Source organism: Orbicella franksi, chromosome 8 (assembly GCF_964199315.1).
Source record: "Orbicella franksi chromosome 8, jaOrbFran1.1, whole genome shotgun sequence".
Lineage (NCBI taxonomy): Eukaryota > Metazoa > Cnidaria > Anthozoa > Scleractinia > Merulinidae > Orbicella > Orbicella franksi.
Genome location: NC_138152.1, coordinates 12,262,146 through 12,285,381, shown reverse-complemented (window position 1 = coordinate 12,285,381; position 23,236 = coordinate 12,262,146). Strand labels below are relative to the sequence as shown.

General features: G+C 46.9%; 4 protein-coding genes across 5 annotated transcripts in view; all 4 read left to right on the top strand.

Moving 5' to 3' along the window:
- The window catches only part of LOC145495357 (tetratricopeptide repeat protein 38-like), a 243,699-nt gene that overhangs the window by 26,129 nt on the left and 194,334 nt on the right, over positions 1-23,236 (top strand). The gene's annotated exons all lie outside the window — the stretch shown is intronic.
- Positions 2,046-4,588, top strand: LOC145495360 (uncharacterized protein F54H12.2-like). The gene has a single exon (XM_081474971.1). The coding sequence runs from the start codon at positions 2,694-2,696 to the stop codon at positions 4,074-4,076; it is 1,383 nt and encodes a 460-aa protein (XP_081331097.1). The 5' UTR covers positions 2,046-2,693; the 3' UTR covers positions 4,077-4,588.
- On the top strand, positions 4,625-5,446 carry LOC145495383 (uncharacterized). The gene has a single exon (XM_081475001.1). The coding sequence runs from the start codon at positions 4,760-4,762 to the stop codon at positions 5,444-5,446; it is 687 nt and encodes a 228-aa protein (XP_081331127.1). The 5' UTR covers positions 4,625-4,759.
- On the top strand, positions 15,769-16,817 carry LOC145495379 (uncharacterized). Its single transcript, XM_081474994.1, has one exon. It carries the CDS (start codon positions 16,035-16,037, stop codon positions 16,815-16,817), a length of 783 nt encoding a protein of 260 aa, XP_081331120.1. The 5' UTR covers positions 15,769-16,034.

Genomic DNA, 23,236 nt, shown 5'->3' with positions numbered 1-23,236 from the left:
TTTACGCGCAGGATTTGCAGAAAGTGACGGTGAAGAGCGACGATCTTTTTCGCGTGGAAAAGATTGTCAAACGCAAAGGGAATAAAGTCTTGGTTCGGTGGAAAGGGTGGCCAAACAAATACGACACGTGGATTGAGAAAGGTGCCTTGGTCAAGACGAGATGAAAGAGTTTTACGTCCAATTGATCAGCAGTTCCAGTACCACGGAATTCCCCTACAATAATCCCAACAGTTTCAAGAACCGTTTGCCTTACCAGATACAATTGAAAGAGGAAGGGTGGAAAGTGGGTTTGAGTAGTATTTCTTACCCACCTCCACCTTTACGACGTTATGAACAGAAGAGGCACCGTCCCCACCTCTTTGAAGACGATGACAACCTGCTACAATTTCAATGGAGTATGGAAAGTTTCGTACTTTTGTCAGATGGTAGCTGGATTCCGCGACCCTACCGTAACACTTTTACCGTCAAGGGGTCTGATCTGCACGAGGACCGAGTCAAAGTCACGAGTGGGAAATCGCTCCTGCGATACTTGGTGGCGCGTTACCAAGATCGTTTGACGCACTTCATGGAAAAAGAAAAAGAAAGTCTACACAATCCTGACGGGAAGAAGTACTATGCTGTGTTTCGTTGGGAAGGGGATTCCTTAATCATCGACAACAGCGATACATTCGTCGATGAAAAGCCTGGTGACACAGTGCGATTGCGTCCTAAAATATGGTTTGGTCCTGAATTGGTCAAGAAACTCATGTGGGTGGAAAAGACGGGCATTGCCGATTACAAATTGAGTCATCACGTGATTAAATTCTTCAAAGACGATGTGGTGCCCGCTTTCAAACTCGATTGGAAGGATCAAGGCAACGCGCATTCCACGAATTTTTGGAACATCACGGACGAGGGATCCTTACAGCTCAGTCCCTACTGCAATTGGCGATTCGACTATCTAGACGAGCTCTACGATCAGCACTATGGAGGTGACGTGACTGTCGATGAGAAGATGCGTACGCCCCTGTATGTCTATTGCAACGTGGCGCAAAGTACCGTCATGGGGAATCAAGTCACCGATCTCTTGAGAGAAGTGCCGCACGATCAGAACCGCATGACCTTTGAACCCCAGCACATCCAATATCTACCGGTGCGCAGCGATGTGTTTGACATTATCGAGACGCAGGTGGCCGAGAACGACGGAGCATTGGTGAACTTTCCTGAGGGAGTGACGACGGTCACCTTGCATTTCAAACATGACGGATTTTTACGTGAGTCTACCGAGCCACAGTAGCAAGACCGAGTATCCCGAGAACAAATCCAATCATTTCAAGATTCGACTCCCCCATCCTTTGAAAATGGAAGGCGCCAATTGGAAAGTGGGACTCAGCAGTATCTCGTTACCAGACCCCAAGAGTCAAGTCCCTCCCTTGTTGCAAGGGGACGAGGTCATGTTTGAAGGGTATTGGTATGTGAGAGACACCATACAACTGCTAAATCGACACAGTATCGATGGGGGTGATTTCAAGCCCGAACACCTTCGCGCGGACGATTTGTCGAATCTGACAGGAGTGGAGTTCATGAAGACCGTCAAGACCTTTTTTGACACCACCGTGATAGAAAAGAGACTTCGAGCGGGTTACCTCTTCTCGGATCCAACCACCAAGAAAAGCAATCTGTTGAATTTCAAATTCGAAGGCGACGATTTTGTCTTCGACAACACAAATATCCACAGGAGGCTCCACAATGGTCATTCTTACCCCCAATTCTACGTCAACCTGGAACTGGGTATTGACATGGGATGGTTCAAGATGAATGGTGACAAGGTGGAGATTGGTCCCAATCTGTCCATGGAGCTGAACACCGAAGAACTGAAAGTGCCAGCGGCCGCTGACATCAACCCCAGAACGGGTGAACCCTATTGGGAATTGCATGGTAACGGTAAGAGAGTGAAGTTGACCACCTTCCTTAACTGGCGGTTCATCAACCTCAACACCTCGTTCAAGAACGTGACGGGCTCCACCTCGCGTTCGCTGATGGTGTATTCGGATGTGGGGACCAGTGGGGTGGTGGGGAATCAAGTCACGGATCTGTTACGAGAAGTGAACTACCAACGAGAAGGCAAAGGCTTCCAGTATTTTGAACCCCTCCATGTTCAATATATTCCGGTACGCAAAGATTACATCGACATTATCGAGACACAAGTCGCGGAGACCACTGGGGAATTGACGAAATTCGGAGCAGGCAATACCATCGTCACGCTACACTTTAAACAAGAATGAGAGGCGGCGCTTTGACGCGTTTCAAACCCGACGGTCAAATGGGACGAGGTTTCTTACGAGACTTTTCGGGATCCAGTTTACGAGAAGGATGGCAAGGTTTAAAAAAGGGTGGACCCATGGGATTACCCAACATTGCAGGTGGTGTTCGAGGCGTGAAGTCCGGCGGGAAACGAGCCATTAAACGCAAAGCCTTGAGCGAAATCAACCGAGCGGCCAAACGCAAGTTGGACGACATTTTTGGAAAATGAATATGAATCCCATTTATTCGAGACGCGTTCGACGCATTCCTCCCATCGTCAGTGAATTGACGCGAGGCAGAAGACTACAAAAAGGGGGTACCTTCTTACCCCACCGCAGACGAGGTCTAGACCCCACTTGGGTGCGGAGCGCTCTCAAGAGAAGACACCGACGAGGACCTAAACGACGACGATGACGGACATTGTCCCTCTCCCTGGTTCGGCGGGGGTCAAGAACCCCATGTTGAATTTGTTTCGGGTACCGCCCACGGATCTGAGTATCTCGAGTTATCGGATGGTACCCGTACATCCTTTCACCACAGGTATCAACCCCATCGATTTTCAGATCGATCCGCAAGAAGATTACATCGATTTGTCTCGCAGTTACTTCGAACTGGAATGGAAATTGCAGAAAGCAGTGGGAGGCGATGCCGTGGCCGCCGAAAACACCTTTTTGGTCAACAACATTGCTCACTCCCTGTTCAAACAGATCAGTGTGCGACTCAATGGGACGCTCATCAGTCCTCAGACGGACACGTACCATTACAAAGCCTACATCGAAACCTTACTGAATTTTGACAGAGACGATGGAGACACCATCTTGAGACCTCAAGGCTGGTTCAATCAGGTGGATGTACCCGACACTTTGACAGCCACTCAACTGAATCTAGGACATGCCGATTTCAGAGCGCTAACCCCGGACAGACAAGACCTGGTGCGTGAACTCCGAGCCCAAGCTGCTGGCACGGACAGTCAGACGCGCGTTTACAGCTTCGTTCCCCACATTGAAGTGTTTCACCTCAGCAAACTCTTGATACCCAATGTGCAGATTGGGATTCAGATGTACTTCAATTCACCCGCTGTGTGGAGTTGGAAAATGGAGGGTGATGTGGCCTTCCGTATGGATTCACGAGACATCAAAGTGAAACTGTATCTTTGCCAAGTCAGACTCAACCCGTCTGTCTACCGAGAATTGATGAGTGATATGGGTAGTGGAAGAAACGTGGTGAGCTATCCCACGGTCAGAAGCGAGATCCGGACCTACAACATCACCCAAAATGAGTTACACTATGAAATCACCAACCCCTTCCAGAACCGGTTACCCAACATGCTGGTGGTGGGATTGGTGGCTTCCACAGCCTTCAACGGGGCCGACGACGAGTATCCCTTCACCTTCCAGCAATTTAATCTGACCAGCATCAAACAATTGGTGAGAGGAGAAGCCTATCCCTATGAAGTCTTGGAATTGCTCCATACCAATGGCAGCAGAGACATGAGAGGCTATAGACAATTTCTACAAGCCACGGGAAGTTTGTGTAAGAGTAAAGGAAACATGGTGAGAGCCAAAGATTGGGGACGAGGGAAAGGATGTACGCTGTTTGTATTTGAGAACGCCGCCAACGGTTGCCTCAACAGTCCAGTGTTGAACCCCAAGCTGAGCGGTGAGTTGCGGTTGGTGTTCGACTTTGGAGCCGATCAAGGTGCCAACGTCACGGCCATCCTCTACGCCGAATTTGAAAATCTCTTGGAGATTAATAGCAACAAGACCGTGCAATACGACGTGTACCAAGTGTAATGGAAAAAGTCAGTTTGAACAATGTGCAGTTGGACGTGTTGGCTAGGAGTCAACCCAGTTTGAAACCCTATTTTTACGGCACGGTGCCTTGCGATCGTTTACCCGAGAAACCCCACAAGAAAGGACCCATGGGTTACATCGTCAACACGGACCCTCAAGGCCAACCGGGTCGGCATTGGATTGCGCTATGGACGTGTCAGGACGTTTGCGAGATCATGGACAGTTACGCCCTACCCTTGGACACTTACCTGACCACGGAACCTTTACAGAGGTGGTTGGATCACCATTGGAAGTTCAATGTCCACAACGGCAAGAGTCTGCAATCGCTGTACAGTCAGAGTTGCGGCGATTACGCGTTGATGTTTTTGATCGATCGATCCAAAGGACATGACATGAACACGTTTCTACGTCGTTTCAGTCCACACGATTACGTACAAAACGATCATAAAGTGGGACAAATGTTAAAAAAATTGATACAGAAAGAGTTAAATTGGGAGCAAGTCTGCCGATGTGATTACGAGCAAGACACGTGTACCTCTCGTTGCGGTGTAAGACATTTATTGTAATAAAAAAATGTGAAGTCAAGTGTCAAGACAAGTGCGTGTTAACTCCCGCGCCCAGGACAGATAAACCTGTCTATCCGGACCTCACGCTTTTCCATAAGGGACCCAGACGATTTATATATGAAACGCACTCCTTTTGTCTCATCCATATGGGACTCGACCATGGAACGACGTCAACCCTTTCGATTCAACACACCTTCCAGCATGATGGTAGTGGGTCCGTCGGGATCGGGGAAAACGGTGTTCACCACTCAATTATTGATGGAGAATCTCGATCTGTTCGAGACCCCACCCAATCGCATTTATTACTGTTACGGTTCCTGGCAAGACGGATTCAAACCCCTGAAAGCGTATGGCGTGAAATTCCATCACGGCATTCCCGACTCGGATCTCTTACCCATTTGGTTTCCCAAGGGCGGCTTACTGGTGATGGACGATTTGATGGAAGGAGGGAACGACAAACGGGTCTTTGATCTCTTCACCAAAGATTCCCACCATCGCAACATCACAGTGATCTATTTATCGCAAGACATGTTTCCGCCCGGTAAATTTTCCAAGAGCATCTCTAGAAATGCGCATTACATCGTGGGATTCAAGAACCCGCGAGATCAACTGGGGATGCGAAATTTATTGTTGCAAGCCTTTCCGTCGCGATGGCAGGACGTGCAAGAGACCTTTCGAAAGGTGACCGACCGTCCGTTTGGCTATCTCTTATTGGATTTACATCCCAAGAGCCGCGACGATGAGCGGATTCTCAGTCATCTACTAAAAGAAGAGGGCTGCATGCGAATGCATCAGTTGAAGTGAAGATGCTGCGCAGTGAAGTCGAGTGGTTCCCGCGATTCCTAGCGATTTGTAAAAATCAATTGGACTGGATGCATGAGCGCAATATCGAGTGCGAACCCATGAGACAAATCTTGCAGTGCAGCGGTACACGCGACGTGCGAACCGTGTTAAACGCATATAACCAAGAGAATTTGACCGATCACATTCAATACAAACTGTTGTTGGCACGAAGATTGGTGGCTCGAGAAAAGAAATACACCGACCTTCTACAATGAGCACCTCTCCAGCTGGCGTGGGCACCTCGCCCAGTCTCATCGCTCAAGCCTTACCTTCCCCTCTTTCACCGCTGGAGGACATCGACTTGAGCTACGCTTACAACGACGACTTTTTGAGCCAGTACATTCAAAGTTTGAGTCCGGGCGTGGGTACGTCCGCTAGGACACCCTTACGGAATACACCCCCTGCTGGCGCAGGCACCGCAGGACCCGTGGCTAGCAGTACGCCACGACGTAGTCCCGCAGGGAGTGTCGCAGGCGTGGGGGCGAGTCCTCCCCCAGCCCGAGCGGGGCCTTCGGGTCTGGATACGCGTCGAGACGTACCCGGTCGAGCTCCGACACCGCCTGGACGGGGGTATCTGGCTCGTACGTTCACCGTGGGAACCGTGGGATTCAAGAGACCGGCTACCAGGGGTGGCAAGCAACCCAGACGGGGTCGAGGTGGCAAGCAACCCAGACGGGGTCGAGGTGGTAGAGGTGGTAGAGGTGGTAGAGGTGGTAGAGGCGGTAGAGGCGGTGCTGGAGGCGGTGGTGGTGGTGGAGACGATGATGATGACGATGATGACGATGATGAAAGCAGCGCTGTTTCCACCCCCAGATCACGCATGGATCAAGACAGTTTACAACGTCAATTGCAAATGTTATTGAACGATCAGCGACAAACGGCTCGAGGACGACGTATCGCCGGTATCACCACCACCAACACCATCACGACCACCTACAAAGACGGAGGAAGACCCCAAGTGAGCCGCAATTCGAGCAGTGTTTCGAACTGAGTAGCCATGACCATCGATGTGAGTTTACTCAACGGGGCTTACAGAAACAGTGTGGAAGAGGAATCCTTGTCGCGATTGGATGGATTGTACAAATATTATCATCGACAATGGTGGTATCGGAAACAAATGTTTTATCATTTCAAAACGTGGTTCTGTGTTCTCAATGGACTGGCTTTACTCATGATGGCCTTGAGCATGATCATCGGTGTGCTTTGGGAACAACATGTCGTCGTGGCCATCTTGACCGCTTTAGGCACCTTGGTCAAGGGTTGGAACGATTTCAAGAATTTTTCCATCAAGATGGACATGAGTCGTTTTGCGTTCACTGCTCATGAAAAGACCTTGATCGAATTGAGAACCTACGTGCGCGGCTTTCCCTTGGACGAGTTCGAAGGCTTCCTGGTGAAATTGCAAACCATAGACGACACCATCACGGATTTGACCCAACCCATCAAGGACACCTACGTCAAACAGTACGAGCTGAAATTTCGTTACATTCCTTACCAAAAAGAGCATAAATTAGACGATCCAAGTCCGTGAGGGTTCATTGTTCACCATGAAACAGAAGGGAGGTAACCTACCTGCGTCCATGCTGACCACCGCTGGGCTCGCGCTCATGATGCGAAGACGACGTCGGAAGAAGAAACAGAAGGGCGGTGTCCTACCTTTGGCTGCGCTCGTGCCGGCCGGCATCGCCGTGGGTAAAGCCGTGGGTTTAGGGGCAGCTTCCGGTGCCGCCAGTTACGGCGCCAAACGCGCTTTGCAAGCCGTCACCAAGAAGAAGCGAAAGAAACGACAAGGCGGAGGCAACATCTTTGCCAGTGCGGCCAAAATGGGGTACAAATTGGGAAAGCGCAAGGATTACCAACGCATGGGTTTCACCGGTGCGGCTCAAAGCAGCTATCGTCATCGCAAACAACCTTGGCTCTATAAAAAGCGATGAGTGAAAAACCCCAAGTCATTCGTCACCACACCTATGACACCTCATGGATCTTCAGTTTCGAGGGCATCGCTATTTGGACAACGTCATAGCCGATTTGGAAAAACGCTACGGAAAACCGGGTAAAAAAACACCTCGACCGAGTGCTTTCAACATGGTCCGAAAAAAACAAGCCGTACCCGCCAGAAGAGTCGCTCTTCAACCGGCTCCAATGGCTGTCATTGACACCGGTGAGTTACCAGCCACGGTCACAACGCGCAGGAAACGCAAGAGAGCGCCCGCCATGCCCACCCTTTCAGCCAAAGAAGATAGGAAAAGAAGAATGAAAAAGAGGCATTGGTACGAAGACAAGTTCGGAGATTTGAGCAAATTCGCCAAGAAACCTCGAAAGAAAGCCAAGAGTCGAACCAAACCACCTGTCTGTTTCAATCGTAGAACCACCCTCTTGAGTTTATTGAAACGCATCCCAGCCGTCAAGACACCCTTGGCTAAGATGATAAAAGCGGGGTCTTGACTCCAACCCCCATTCTAAACCATGGCAAGACGTCGAGGTAAGCTGTCCAGGCTCTCCCGAGCCAAGATACTGCAACGAGGTGGCGACGTCTTCAGAGCAGCTGGCCCTATAGGTGGTATCGCCAAGTTCATAGACAAGCAGGTTCAAAAGCACCGACCCAAGTTGGAACGCGCCATTCGGAAAATACCCTATCAATCTACCCTCAAACCCGTCAAGAAAAAACGCAAGACCCCGTTCCGTGTTCCCGCGGGTGTCCAAGTGGTGGAGTCGATTCAGGGCATAAAAGACTTTACCCCTTCCTACCGACTCAGAAAGAGACGATGAATCGATTACGGCGACAACGCCCGTTCTTGACCAGCATTCTCCAAGAAGCCAATCGTTTCAAACGTCAAGAGATGTTGGAACACGCCAACGCCGATCAGATCAACGCGGTCAGTGAAATGGTGTTGAATCTGTTGAAAAATAGAATTCCCATCGAGCCTCGGACGCTTCGAAAACTTCAACGCCATAAGAACGTGCTGCGCGAAGTGGGGAAGCGCAGAAATTCCCTGAAGAGGAGGCGTCAACATCTGTTGGCTCAAACAGGGAGTGGCTTCTGGCGAGGTTTGAATGAGTGTTACGAACATGTCGGGTCGAGACGCTGAGGGTTACCCCTTGCAGGGCATCGACGTGGTGCCTGAACGCGTGAGTGAGAACCGAAAACTAGTAGAGATCAAAGACAACATGACCAAGCTCATTGGATTGTTACAAGAAGCCAATCGCAGGGAAGAACAACTCAAACTCGTTCAAGAGCGTCAGCATCGAAAATACAGAGCTCTCGAACAGGAATATTTGGCTTTAAAATACGGTCACGGGTGTGACGATTGCATACGAGTCCAAGACGACGTGGAAGACGTGATCATTCCCTGCCAGACCTGTGCCAAACCCAACGAGACCATCCAGAGTCTGCAATTGAAATTGGAAAAAGCCCGTAAAGAAGCAAGTTACTGGCAAGACTGTTTTGAAACCGCGTTGCAGTATGACGGAAGAGGTCATGATGGTACCGGTCAGTGAATTCGAACGTTTGCAAGATTACTACAAAGGACAGATTTCCCAAAGCGCCCTGTTGAACAAAGCAGGGCGATTGGCCGCCGAAAAACAATTGATCTTGGGGAATGAATCCATTCCTGACGGGATGGCCGTCAAGATGGTCAAACCCTTGGCGCGTGAACAGACTCGATTGACCAAACGGATTCGAACAGGTGGTGCACCACGGGCCGGCGTGGGTGGTCCTAAACCGGACGAAGAAGCCCTGGACACTCCCTTGGAAAACTTATTGAAACAAGTCATTCAAGGTCAAACCCCCGCCAGGATCAAGCAAGAAGTAGTCACACCCGCGGGTCCGTCGGCGATGAAACCCCGTCGACTCTTACCCGAAACACCCAAGACTGTGAAAAAGGCTGCCTCCAGTGCTGGACCGAGTCGCATACCGCGACCCACGTCCAGCGGTAAGAAGCCAAAATCGGGTGGTTTGAAACAAAGCATGTTGAGCGGAGCCAAGAAAGGCTTTTTAAGGGGCATCGGTCTGGATCCTAAATCAATTGAAGACGACGACGACGACGAGGGTGGCTACAGTCCCAAGAAAGCCGCCAAGAAACCTAAGAAGCGCAAACCCACAGCGGCCGAACGCCTGAAGCCTTGGGAAGAGTGGAAAAACCCCAGCAAACGACGTCTCAGCTATGGCAAGAACTAGAGCCAACAGGACCAGGACTCGCAAAAAGCAACGCGGTTATGGCTTCGACATTCAGAAACTGTTGGGCAAAACGGGGATCGAATTTCATTGGCCAGGCTATCAGTACATGGGACCGGGCACCAAACTGAAAAAACGACTGGCCCGAGGAGATCCTGGCATCAATCGTTTGGACCGACTCGCCAAACAACACGACATCGATTACAGTCGGGCCAAGAATCTACAGGACAAGTGGAAGGCAGACACCAAGATGATCAAGGCCATTGACAGGTTACCCGGTAGGAAGACCATGACGGAAAGGGTGGTGAAACGCATCATGCAAGCCAAGAAACGTTTGAAACTGTAACTTTATTGTATCATGTTGAAATTAAACGATACATTGTGTTTTGACTTATGGTGTCTTCTTATGAGCACGATTATAAATCATCCTGAAATTATTGTAGATCCCTTTCTCCACGCGCTCGTAAAAATAACTGCGGTTGGCCAGGGCCACTATGTTGGACGTACGCTCCTTCCCAAAGATAGAGGCAAAGCCTTGACACTCTGGGCACAGGGGGCAGCGACAGGTCTTGACCAGACAAGTCCGACCGACCACTTTCTCATCCTGGATGGCACACTCCAGCAAGTGATCCAAAAAGTGGTGAAAGGCATCCCCTTTCTGATCCCTCTCCACGCGCAGATCGTAGCGGGAATGCATCTCGGAGAGGTTGTTGTAGGTCAGACCCAGGGACAAGCGAGCCGCCACATCCTCCCACTCGCAGAACACGCTTTTCTTCAGAGGCACCCAAAAGACCAGACCCGTCAAAAAGACGCGATGACTGACGTGACGTAGGGCGTTCAACCCGGGCACGTTACTAGCCACGCGTAGCTGATGGATCTCTTGTTGGGTCATGGGAATGCGTGAGACCACCTGATGTTTCAGGAAACACAGATCCACGAGATCCATGTCCTTCTCCGTGAAGTGATCCTTCTGTACGATTTGATTATGGGCACAGGTCTCAATGCGACACTTGGGACACACCAAGTGCGTTCCATTGGGTGGTCTCGCCAGACAGGAGTTATGCACCCCCTCTTTGCAACATTCCAACATGAAGAGCTTTTCACCGTCTTTCATCTCAGAACTGGAGCACACGACACATTGGATCGAATGATCCACGGGATTAAAGGCAGCCATTTTGTTCTGCAAAAAACATTTTAATAACCATTTTAAAGACCTTTTACAAGTGGGACATGTGTCCATTCCCCTAGTGGGAAGACGCCCTATCAACTATGATAAATAAAGGATTTGATATGATCAGTACGTTCAAAGGCCTGATTCAAATTAAACGCCAAAAAGGCCCTTCTCTGTTTGCCTTGTAAATCCACATAATTCCCATACCATTTAGCATCCATGCATCCACATGACATCTTTGAAGGTACACAGCTAACAGAGCCTATCGCCCATATTACTTTCAATTCATGAAACTTCCTAATCTCCTCACACAATTTCTTTCTTCTTTCTTTCTCAATCTCGTCCAAATACTCTTGTCTGATTTTCAAGTTCATAATTTTAGAGGCGATGTGCCACGGTAACAAATCCCAGTAACTTTCGACTTCTTGACTCAATTTCACTTTGGTATCGTTATCCATTGTCTAAGGAAAAAAGAGGGACAAATTTTGTTTGACTTCTCGCATGTACACTTGTTGCAAACAATTACCTATCAAGACCGTTCGACCGTTATAATACCCAAACACTTTTTCGTGATAGACAAAGTCTGTGTGTGATAAAGTCTTAGCATTCAACCAATTCACTTCATTACAAATAAAACACCGAAAAGGTTGACATCGCACGTGACCTAGACCCCAATCACGTTTGACGCGATGATAGATTCGAATCATTTCACACAACTCTTTCTGTCGGTTCGACACGCTGTCCAATCGTTCCTGTCGCAGTCTCAAATCGAGAATGTACGCTTGAATTTCAGGTGGTAAACAATCCCAATAACTTGTCATTCTATAACACAACAAAAGCAGGTTCATTCAACATCTTGCGTCTGGCTGACGTCACGTTACTTGCCGCTTGTTTCAAAGAGTAACCTAACAACACCCTATATTCGCGAAATTGTCCGTACACTCTCGTATGAAAAGCCTTACATAAACGACAATAGTGAGGCTCACACCTCAAATGTCCTATTCTCCACTTCTCTTTCAAATAATGGTACAATTTCATTTCTTCGCACAATCCCTTTTGCGCTGACGTCAAGACATCCAATCGCTCCTGCCGCAGCTTCAAATCGAGAATGTACTTTTGAATTTCAGGTGGTAGATAATCCCAATGACTGGTCATGACTAAAAAACAAACGTTTATAGCCTTTAAGCGCACGGTTCACATTCATTCGCAACTCTTTCAAATGCATCTCCCTCAAAAAGCCTAACTGCTCCTCCGCGAACAAACAGTCAATGTCACGCAGCACCGCATCGATGAAACGAGACAGATTACGTAAGTCATTGTATAACAAACTCGCGCTATTTTCTTTCTCACGCTCCTTCCACTCATTCACCCACTGAGTCAAAATGGTCATCTTACGACGGCATCGCTTCAAGGTATTCATTCTCACCTCGACTTGTATGAATCAAAACCACTCCGATGAAAACAATCGCAAAAATCAGCAACAGCAATTCCAAATCCAACTCCAAAGTAATCTTCACAAATGACAAAGTCACTTCAAGCTTCATCAAACTCACCTATTTAATCAAATGGTGGCAAACTTCAATCACTACAATGCCAATCACAGTCAGCGCCAATAGGTCCGCCTCCACAGTAACCTTCGTCAACGGTAAACTCACTTCCAGCTTCATCAGTCGAATCACCACCGCCAAGGCGACCCATTTTTATACACGCGGAATTAAGACACGTGACGTGACGTCACCAGAGGGGGGATGGGGGGGTACCCCCCCACTCCTACGTCATTAAAAAAAGCGGGAACCACTACTCCATAAAACGTGGTTCCCTCCCACTCATGCTTCGATGGTCTAGTGGCCGCGAAGACTCAGGTTAGATTCCTGGTCGGGGCAATTTTTTTCACGTGTTGAAAAAGTACTTTTTTACTATTGGTGGACTCACACCATTAAAACCAATGAGACTTTGCTCCTCCCATCAGTCTCACTATGTTTCGCTTCCCGAGAGACGATTTCGACCTGGATGATGAAGAAGACAACGCCCTTTTAGCCCAGCATTTGGATGACATTGAACAAGGCTTTGATTTTCTATTAACGCCTCACTTGGACCGACGCGTTCGCCATTTAGGCGTCCGACACCGAAATTACGTGGGACGGTTGATGCAACGCGGTGGTGCTGCCCCTCTCTCCACCCACCAACGACAAATCCTACCGCGTCAAATCGAACGAGCCCTCCAACGCGCCATACGAGACCAAATCATCCAAGATCCCGAAGTCGATCGCAACGATCACTTTCTCATCAACATCAATTCCAACCGATTGAGACACTCTTATCACTCAGCTCGCATGCGTGTCCGAGAATGGATGGAGAATGATCTCAGAGCCCAAGAAATCATGCAACAAATTTCCAAGATGTTAAACTCCAACGAACAGTTCCGATTGGATGACACCTTCTCGTTACACATTTCACATATCCGAGATCCCGGACGAGGTAGCGGGAAACAGCGGCTTCGCAAAGCCAGCTTAGCCCTCGACAAGCTACTTGATCTCAAAAAGTGCGTCATCCAAATCAACAACGAGGATGAACTCTGTTGTGCAAGGGCCCTGGTCACCATGCAAGCCTACTGCGACCTAGGCAGTCGACATCCCGAGTACGTCAACCTACGACGAGGTAAACCCGCTCAAGCCAGAAAGGCCAAGGCACTCCATCAGGCAGCGGGTGTCCCCGAAGGACCTTGCGGCATCACCGAACTCCACACCTTCCAACGCCATCTCACCGATTATCAGATCGTGGTGCTTTCCCTGGATCATAATTATCAAATCATTTTCAAAGGTCCGCCACGTGAGAAACGAGTCATCCTCATCAAAGTGGGTGACCATTACCACGGTTGCAATTCCATTTCCGCCTTCATAGGACAAAATAACTTTTGCATCGAGTGCAAGAAAAGCTACCAGACCGATGACATCCATCATCATCCCTGCCGCGGTAAGAAATGTTCCGCCTGCTGTCAAACCCAGTGTGAAGATTATCGTCGCGCCAGCGACACCACACACACCTGCCCTCGTTGTTACCGCGCCTTCTTCGGAGAACAGTGCTTGGCTAATCATCACACTTACTCCAAGATGGACGGCACACAAGCCAACGCCGCCAAAAAAATTAAAAATGTCTGCAGTTCCCTACGCAAGTGTCCTCGGTGCAACCGATTACTCCGACCTCGCGAAATGGAAACGCGTCACGTGTGCGGCACCGCCGAATGTCCCTCCTGCAAGGAGTATCACAATCTCTACCAACACCAATGCTTTATTCAGAATCCCACCAAGTTAGAAGAAAAGCGCAAATTACTGAAATCCAGAAAACGCAAAGCGGACGGTTCGCAGAGCGTACAGACCAAAGACCATCTCTTCGTCTACTGGGACAGTGAAACCATGCAAGACACGGGTGTCCACGTCCCCAACCTAGTGTGCGCCGCCACCTCCAACTGCCAGGAACTCTTTCACTTTGAAGGCACCACCTGCATTCGAGATTTCCTGGATTGGTTGAGAGCTTTGGCGCAGGATTGTACCCTCACCGTCCTAGCCCACAATTCCCAAGGGTTCGATTCTTACTTGATACTGAATGAACTCTACCAACAATACGTGGTGCCCGAACAAGTGGTCAACGGCGCCAAGATCATGTCTTTGTCCATCAATGCAGGAGACATTGTTTTCAAAGATTCTCTCTGCTTCTTTCAAATGCCCCTGGCCAATTTTCCCAAAGCCTTCGGACTGGTTGAACAAAAGAAAGGGTTCTTCCCCCACTTCTTCAACACCCCCGACCATCAGGATTACGTGGGACCTCTACCCGACAAAGACCATTACGACCCCCAAGGCATGTCCACCGGACGCGCGCAAGAGTTCGAACGCTGGTATGCCCAACAACTCGCCGAGCCCGACTTGATCTTCGATTTCCAAGCGGAACTCGTGGCCTACTGCGAATCCGACGTACTGCTCCTCAAAGGGGCCTGCGAAGTGTTCTGCCAAGAATTCGAAGCCATCAGCGGCTTCAATCCTCTCCAACGCTGTCTCACCATCGCCTCCGCCTGCAATCTCTTCTACCGCACCAAACACATGCCAGAACGCACCCTCGCTTCGGAACCCATCAGTGGATGGCATAGACAAGGCAAACTGCATTCCCTCGCGTCCCTGGAATGGTTGACCTACATGAACCGACAACCCGATCGCCACATTCGACACGCCCTTAACGGAGGGGAACACGTGATTCTACGCAGAGACAAAACCTTCTTCGTGGACGGGTACGACGACACCACTCGTACCGTGTATGAATTTCACGGTTGCTTCTGGCACGGGTGCCCCAAGTGTTACCCGGACCGCGACCGCACGCGTCACAAAATGTGCGATCAGACCATGCGCGATGTTTACGAAGCCACTCAACTCAAAGAAGCGAGTCTCTTGGTCGCGGGCTACCATGTCGTGGTCATGTGGCAATGCGAATGGAACAAACTCAAACAAGAGGATGAATACCTGCGGAGCCTGATAAAATCCTTCGACCTGGTCCCCAGACTCAAACCCAGAGACGCGTTCTACGGCGGTCGCACCAACGCCATCAAACTTCACCATCAAGTGGAACAGGGAGAAACGGTGCAGTATCTGGATTTCACCTCCCTCTACCCCTGGACCAACAAAAACTGTCCCTACCCAGTGGGTCATCCCGCCATCATCAGTCAACCCGAAGGCACCGACATCTCCAGTTACTTTGGTCTGGTCAAATGCAAGATCCTACCACCCTTTGGGTTGTATCATCCCGTCTTACCCCACCGCAGTGGGGGTAAACTCACCTTTCCACTGTGTAGAACGTGCGTGGAAACCGAGCAACCCAAACCGTTGACCGAACGCAGTCATCGCTGCGTCCACAACGAGCAAGAGCGATGTCTGGTGGGTACGTGGCCCACCCCCGAATTGCAAGAAGCCCTTCAACAAGGGTACGTCATCCAATACGTCTACGAAATTTGGCACTTCCCACGCAATTCCAACGACTTGTTCTCTTCCTACGTGAACACCTTTCTCAAGATCAAGCAAGAAGCCAGCGGTTGGCCCGATTGGGTGGGCGATGATGCGACCAAACGCCAGCAATACCTCGACGACTACCTAGCCAAAGAAGGCATTCAACTCGAGGTCGACCAAATTCAAAAAAATCCTGGTCGGCGGTCTCTGGCCAAAATGATGCTCAACAGCTTCTGGGGCAAGTACGGGCAACAAGGGAACAAGAGTCAAGTCGAAGCCATTTCGACCCACGCCAGGCTTCACACCCTCCTGACTGATGACAGTCAAGAAATTCAAACCCTTCGTGTCATGAACGATGAGATGATCGAATTGGTCTACAAACACGTCCAAGACGAAGAAGCCGTTCAAGTCAACATCAACATTTTCGTGGCCTGCTTCACCACCTGCTGGGCCAGACTCAAACTCTACCGAGAAGGACTCAGTCGACTCCAACCCCAACAAGTCCTGTACTTCGACACGGATTCCATCATCTTCTCGCATCGAGAAGGGCAACCCATGCCACCCTTAGGCGATCATCTCGGCCAATTCACCAGCGAATTGAAACCAGGTACTCACATCGTGGAGTTTGCGGCCGCTGGCCCCAAGAATTACGGTTACCGAACCAACGACGGTAAAGTCGAATGCAAGGTACGCGGTTTCACCCTCAACACACGTGGGCAAGCCCAATTGAACTTTGACCTGTTAAAAGAAAACGTCATCCAGGAAGTCACCGAACCCCGCGAAGAACCACGGGAAATCAGCGTACACAATCCACACAAGATCAAACGCAATGTTCAAACCAAAACATTAGAAACTGTCGAAGAAACCAAACGATACAAAGTCGTCTTCGACAAACGCGTCGTGGATACCGACACTTTCCTCTCGTATCCTTACGGAAACACCCGAGCCCACATCGAGGATACCGACATGGATAATGTCAATCATTTACTAGAATTGTAAATAAAATTTGAAACTATGATCACGTGGTCTGTCGTCACTTCCGGTCCCCAGCCCCTCACGTCCTCGCGTCCAACCCCGCGCGGTCCCCTTTTGACCGAGCTCGCCCCAGACCTCGCTAAAAAGCATTAGTGCAACCGCTGACCTGAGCCGAAAATCCTGCACGCTGATTGGTCTAGACGCGTCACGTGTCCCAAATAACGCGCTCTGATTGGCTAGGTCTCAAACCGCTCCCCTATACTACTAAAACCATAAGAAAAATGGTCCTGTATGAGGGCCGTACGCGTGGAAGTGATAGGGCCGGATAAACGCGTAAGGCCCTACTAGCAATGCGTACGGCCCCACTAGAAACGCGTTCGGCAAAATTGATGAAAGTTAATGACAAAATCAATTTTGTTGCTGCAAAATTGTGTTTTCTTCAAAATGAGTGATGGAAGTGAACATTCTGAGAGCAAATTAATTTTTACTATCCAGGCGAGCTGTCCGATGCAGAACTACTTCAGTCGCCAACTCACTCCGAAAGTCAACACTCCTCGCGAATGAGGAAGTTCACAACTTTCTCAGAAGCCGACATCAAGCAAACACGCGGTCAAGAAAACAACTTTTTGGATGAACTGTGCGATAATTAACCTTTGGAATAAGCAAACAGTCTTGAGGGGAAACCTCTTTCAGTGGAAAACATCAAAGAAAATATCGCGGGTCAAAAGCAAGAAAAGCGGCAACGCGAAGAAAACAAAGTACGATATAAATGTTTTCGTCGAGTTTCTGGGAGAATTTGGTTAAACCAGAGAAATCACAAAAATACCTTGTGTACAGTAGTATAAATTGCTCTGCAGTTTCTAGTGTTGTTTGAAGAGGCAAAACTGAGTACGAACACAAGTTCATTACCGTATAGTTCATCCAGGAATTAAACTCGCTTGTGTTTAATTTAAGAAATTGACGTCAGTTTTCCATGCGTCTGTCCTGTTATTGATCATGAATTTCGTCATAACATTGTCAAAGTAACTGTGGATCCACGAGGTGATATATGATAGCCGATTGGATCCGCAGACTGCTTTGACATTGTCATGCCGAAATTCATTGTCAATAACAGGACAGACACATGAAAAACTGCCGTCAATTTGTTTTTTACGATAACAAATGGTCAAATTGTCCGCTCTCGCTCTTTGACGTATGGCATAAATTATAAATTCATGTGTCTGTTCGCCTATTGACAATGAAAATTAGCCAATGAGCGCGCGAGAATTTCTGCAGTTATCGTAAAAAGTGTAAAATACTACACAGCAAAGCCAGCAAAGTCAGCAAACCCAGGCACTCTGCGGAAGCCAACATCGGTGTCATTAATATTCCGTTGCTGGTTCTCCTCTATTCAAGAGAATCCAAGAGGTCGACAAATAGCTTGAAACGACGCCGACGTTTTCTTGAGTCTTCAAGTGAAGAAGATTTGTGAACAATTTCAGTGGAGCGTGAAGCGAACTTTTGTCACTCGCTTAGTTTTTGATGGTTTTGACATATTTTTGGCAGCTTTATGTCAACTTTCTGTTGGCTTTTTAGCATGTATTGTAATTGTGGACTTAAATTGAAAAACAAAAATGGGAAAATGAGTCGTGTTTTCGATGAATTGTGAGTTTGTTGTTCGACGCGAAGAAATAAATAGCAAGTTTTTATTTTAGAATCTCGTCTGCAGTTGTTCCGCGCGCAGCCGTCTGATGTTATGTAATCACGTCCTATTTAGGCTCAAACAGAATTTTCAAAATTTTAAACACTGAGTGGTCATATGATAAAATGCTTATTGACTGAGTAAGGTCGGGCCGCCAGACGGAAAAATGTTTGGCTCTCGGTCAGGACGTACGGACCTCGCGCACGTCGTGACCCCATCCGGCCCTCCCACTAAGTCAATAAGTACATATTATTGAAATACGGACAGATCAGGAATGTTTGCTTCATATAAGCTTATATAAAGATAATTTCAGCGTCGTCTGTCCACCATTGTTTAAGGTTAATAGGATACGATTTATACTGCCTCTAAAGGATGTCATTGGTTTTATAAAGAGCTTTTATGTAGGTCGAGTAATTGACGACGCCGTCCTATACGTAAAAGCATTTTGTCTTGGCGACACGACGGGACTTAACGAAAGTTTCCTGCGTCCACTGCCGTTCCCGTCCTGGCCTTCCCATCCTCGCATCGTAAAGAGGTACCTAATGTTGCGCACAGTGATGCAGAGAACATATGTGTCAAGCATTTACATTTGAAAACAAATATTTTGCAATAAAACTAAAATTCCGCACCTCTTTTTTGTACCACTGTGGTTATTCACTATCCAATAACCACATGTCCTCTCAGAGGGCTTTTTCTTATAGTTTTACAACATTCAATGTCTCGTTCCAGTCTTCAACCTTTGACCCATTCAGATTGATTGATGCACATGTCTCGAAACGCGTGGTTCTTCGTAGTTCTTCTTCTGTCCTGCGTTTTGAAAATCGTTACTTCGGGAAATGATGATAACCCTCCTCATACAAATTCAGGATTATCTAAGATTGCTGAGGTAAGTTTCAATCTTTACTGAAAGATAATGTAGAAGCCTCGCCAGCGCAGCCAGCGCTTAGCGCACAAGCTGTGTCATGTATTTCTTGTGTGTGTGTAAGAGTATAAACAATGTAAACAATGTACAATTTTTTGAGTTTGTTTTGTAATAGATAGCTGATTCAACTGCGTCAAAGTATACCCAAGTTATTAAAAGTTAGTTCCCTTTAATAATTAGTATAGGTAATCAAATGATTTCGAGTGCAATTTGGAATAAATAAGCCCAAGTAAATTTTTCAAAGACTACAAAAAATTATACGAACCCGTAGGGCGAGTGCAATTTGTAGTCTTTTCAAAAATTTACTTGTGCTCATTTAGTCCAAATTGCGCAAGAAAAATCATTTGATTACATGTTAATGGTATATACAAGTGACAACTTCTGTCACTCTTCAGTATTTTACGTGACAAAAGGGGGCGTCAGGCCACTTTTCATTCATTCATTCATTCTGTTTATTTGCCTTATTACAAAAGATTGACATGTTAATAAGCTCATGCAGCTGGGGTCACGTGACCAAATTTTCCCCCTCAAAAAACTATATTATGAGCTATGCCTTAAGGAATGCCAGAAATGGAAAGAGCATGTCGCAAATACCCAGTGTTAGGCCAGTGGCATCAAAGAGTAAGTTTCTACGTCAGTGAAATGTTGCTGGGGAGCGAGGTCTACCTCTCCAGTAACTTTTTGCACTCAAATTTTCTTAGTATTTTTTTAAAATTTCAACTGTCATTAAGTCTCATTCTTTAATGCCAGTGGTCTCAAATTTGGTCATTTTGATATTTTCGATACGCTTTTTTCAATATCTGGCATTCTTAAAGTTGCAGCCCATAATTTTATAAAAAGTAGGTCACGTGCTGGCTTAGCTGCAAAGGGCCTATTCAAACGTAAAAATCCATTCACTCTCCAAGTCATGTGTGAAACCTGAGCAGTTTCTTTTAACAGTGAAAAGCAGTCTTTATTCACAGTGGAATGGACCTTTTCAGCTTGGGTGGTTTGTTGCCCCATTTCAGACCATGTGATGATACTCTTGAGAATTCCTGCCTACAAATTTTCAAATAGTCGCTTGTATATGAATGAATAATTTTTAGATGGATAGAAGAACAATTCTTTAGAGAATATCACGTGGTCTGTAATGGGAAAACAAACCACCCAAGCTAAAAAGGTCTATTGGAGAACTTGATATATAACAAAGCAAAGGGAAAAATCCTTGTCGTTTTGCTACGGCTTTCTTGTCTTAACAGTTAAGAGTGGATAAAATACTCTGCGCTGTGTTTATCTTCGCCGAGGAGGAACTCTTCAACCCGGCGCAAGTTACTAACCAAAACAGTGAGAAACGGAGCTAAAATCCACCAAGCATTGGGCGTTGTACAGTTTAGATTTCCCCCTTAAAACTTTTGCCGCGTTCTGTTGATGAACGATCTTACCTAATCTCTAAGCTTTGTTCTTTCACAAAAGTCTTCAAAAGTAAGATGTGCAGGCTCGCTCTTTCGACGTCTTTTTGGGTCCTTCTTCGTGTTTTGCTTCGAAATACAGAATAATTTTAACCTGTATTTCTCAACTGGGATTTTGTACTGCCTTCGTGTTCGGGTCCGGCATATTTCACTTCAAGGTTAAGCTTATGTTTTTGTCCTCACAAAATTTGAGTTTATTTCTTATCTTACGCAATTCACGATAACTAGTTTAATTTTTTTTGCTGAGCTTTGCACTTTTCTTTGTTATGAAGTCTTTGTAACAAAATTCAGATAACGAATTTCAATCATCGTCTAATTTTTGTCCGCCGTTTTGTCTGTCCAAGCTTAATTTTATCCGAACTTTTAGTTATTTTCAATTTCATCATTTTGCACTCAATTTCACTTTCCTGCACTGATGAAATTGCACTTGGGATTAATTGACGTGTTCTTAGCCAATCAGAATATAGGAATTATTGCGTATATATTATTAGGAGTGTCAGCAACAACTTGCTTGAGCAATCTGCAAATAGTGAGTCCTAAATTCACTATGTATTCTGTGAAACTCTTTCATTAGATTGCACCTCAAGGTGTGAACTCAACCTTAAAAGAAGTGGGCTGTTCAACAGTACTACGCAGGTCAGTCATTTCACTCCAGACCGTGCCGGATCATGGCTTTGTATAGGTAAAAACGGTAAAGTCTGCATACGAGCCAAGTCGCTTATCACGGTTTCAGTAGCATGAAGCGACTAGGAGTATTTCTATTACCCCCTGGATGGGATGCTAGTCCATCGCAGGGTTACCCCCAGCATTAAATTCGCCGGAACCCATTTATACACTTCGGCGAAGAGAGGCACTGTGAGAGTAAAGTGTCTTGCCCAAGAACACAACACAATGTCCCCGGCCAGGGCTCGAACCCGGACCGCTCGATCCGGAGTAGAGCGCACTAACTATGAGGCCATGAGGCCATGAGGCTTTGTGTATTTTCCTCATGAAAAAGGTTTGTGGAAATCTCATACTTGTGTTCTGAAGGGGATTAAGAGGATCTGGCACCATTTGACTAACGTTTTTTGGGCAAAGGTTTTGGTTGTACATGGTCTGCTGATCACATGCACTCAAAGGTGAAGCTGTGGCAATACTTGAATTTATGGAAACAATTCAGCGTTGGAAAAATGACCATTTTGCCTGTCTACCTTAAAATATTAATTACTAGCACGCTCATTCAGTTAACATGGCTCCTGCGCCATCTCTGGGTCTATTTCAAATCTCCCTTAGCAGACAAGTTACTAATTAAGCTATACGGAATATCACCACCATACAAATACAACTGTTTCCTTATCAGCAGCAAAAGTTATGCCAAAGCATATAACCAAAAGTTAGTAGTATAGGACGCTTATATGACCGGTAACCAATCAGGAGCCGAGAATAGGCTATTGTTTGGAGAACAATGGACGCTATTGTTTTCCAAATCCAAGATGGCCGCCACAAATTTCAGCCAATCAGGAGCCGAATGAGGAACAATGGATGCTATTGTAATAGTAGTAGTAATAGTAATAGTAGTAGTAATAGCTAGTAGTAATAGACGCTCATATGAGCGGTAACCAATCAGGAGTCGAATTAAGAACAATAGACGCTATTGTTTTCCAAATTCAAGATGGCGCTATTTATTTTCAGCCAATCACGAGCCGAATTAAGAGCCAGTGCCCATAACTATGGACCAGACAACGGCACAAGTCGAAAAATCGATTTTGCTCATTTTTTGCCCATAGATTGGCCCTAGCTAGTAAACAAACGAACCATAGTTAGTTTCTGCTAATGTAGCTTTTTTGGGGAGAAATTTGCGAAAAACGATTTCGACCCGATTGGGCTCAAAATCTACTTCCGGTTTTGCTGAATATTCCGAATATTTGATTGCTTCGCGCTCCGCAGAACAGCTACTTGAGAATCTCTCAATGGATTTTATATTCAGTTCAGGTCTTCGTGGTATGACTGAGCGAAAAATAAAATAAATCAAAGTTAGTTTTGAGCCCGAAAAGAGATCAAACTGACACGCAAAATTTTACAATGTGTCGCAAACGAATTATAGCATTAAAATATCGCCATATTTTTCTATGGGCTATAACTTTAAATGCCATAAAAACACTTTCTACGGGTTAACTGTACACCCACCTGTTTGAAAATCAAAAAACATCTCTGGGCAAATAGTTTTAAGTCGCCCGCCTTGGCCTCTGCTTCCCATAAATTGTTCCCTGAACCGCCGTGAGAATGTAAACAATTGCGTGACGCGGGCGGTCACCCTGAATACATAATTCGTTTCCAACAAACCGCAGATGGCTATCTTAGAACATTTGGGTGAAAAAAGAAAAACATAATGGACCACTTTTAACTTTAATAT

Coding starts and splice junctions, on each gene's coding strand:
- LOC145495360 (XM_081474971.1), top strand. CDS start 2,694: ATGACGGACATTGTCCCTCTCCCTGGTTCGGCGGGGGTCAAGAACCCC.
- LOC145495383 (XM_081475001.1), top strand. CDS start 4,760: ATGAAACGCACTCCTTTTGTCTCATCCATATGGGACTCGACCATGGAA.
- LOC145495379 (XM_081474994.1), top strand. CDS start 16,035: ATGATGCTCAACAGCTTCTGGGGCAAGTACGGGCAACAAGGGAACAAG.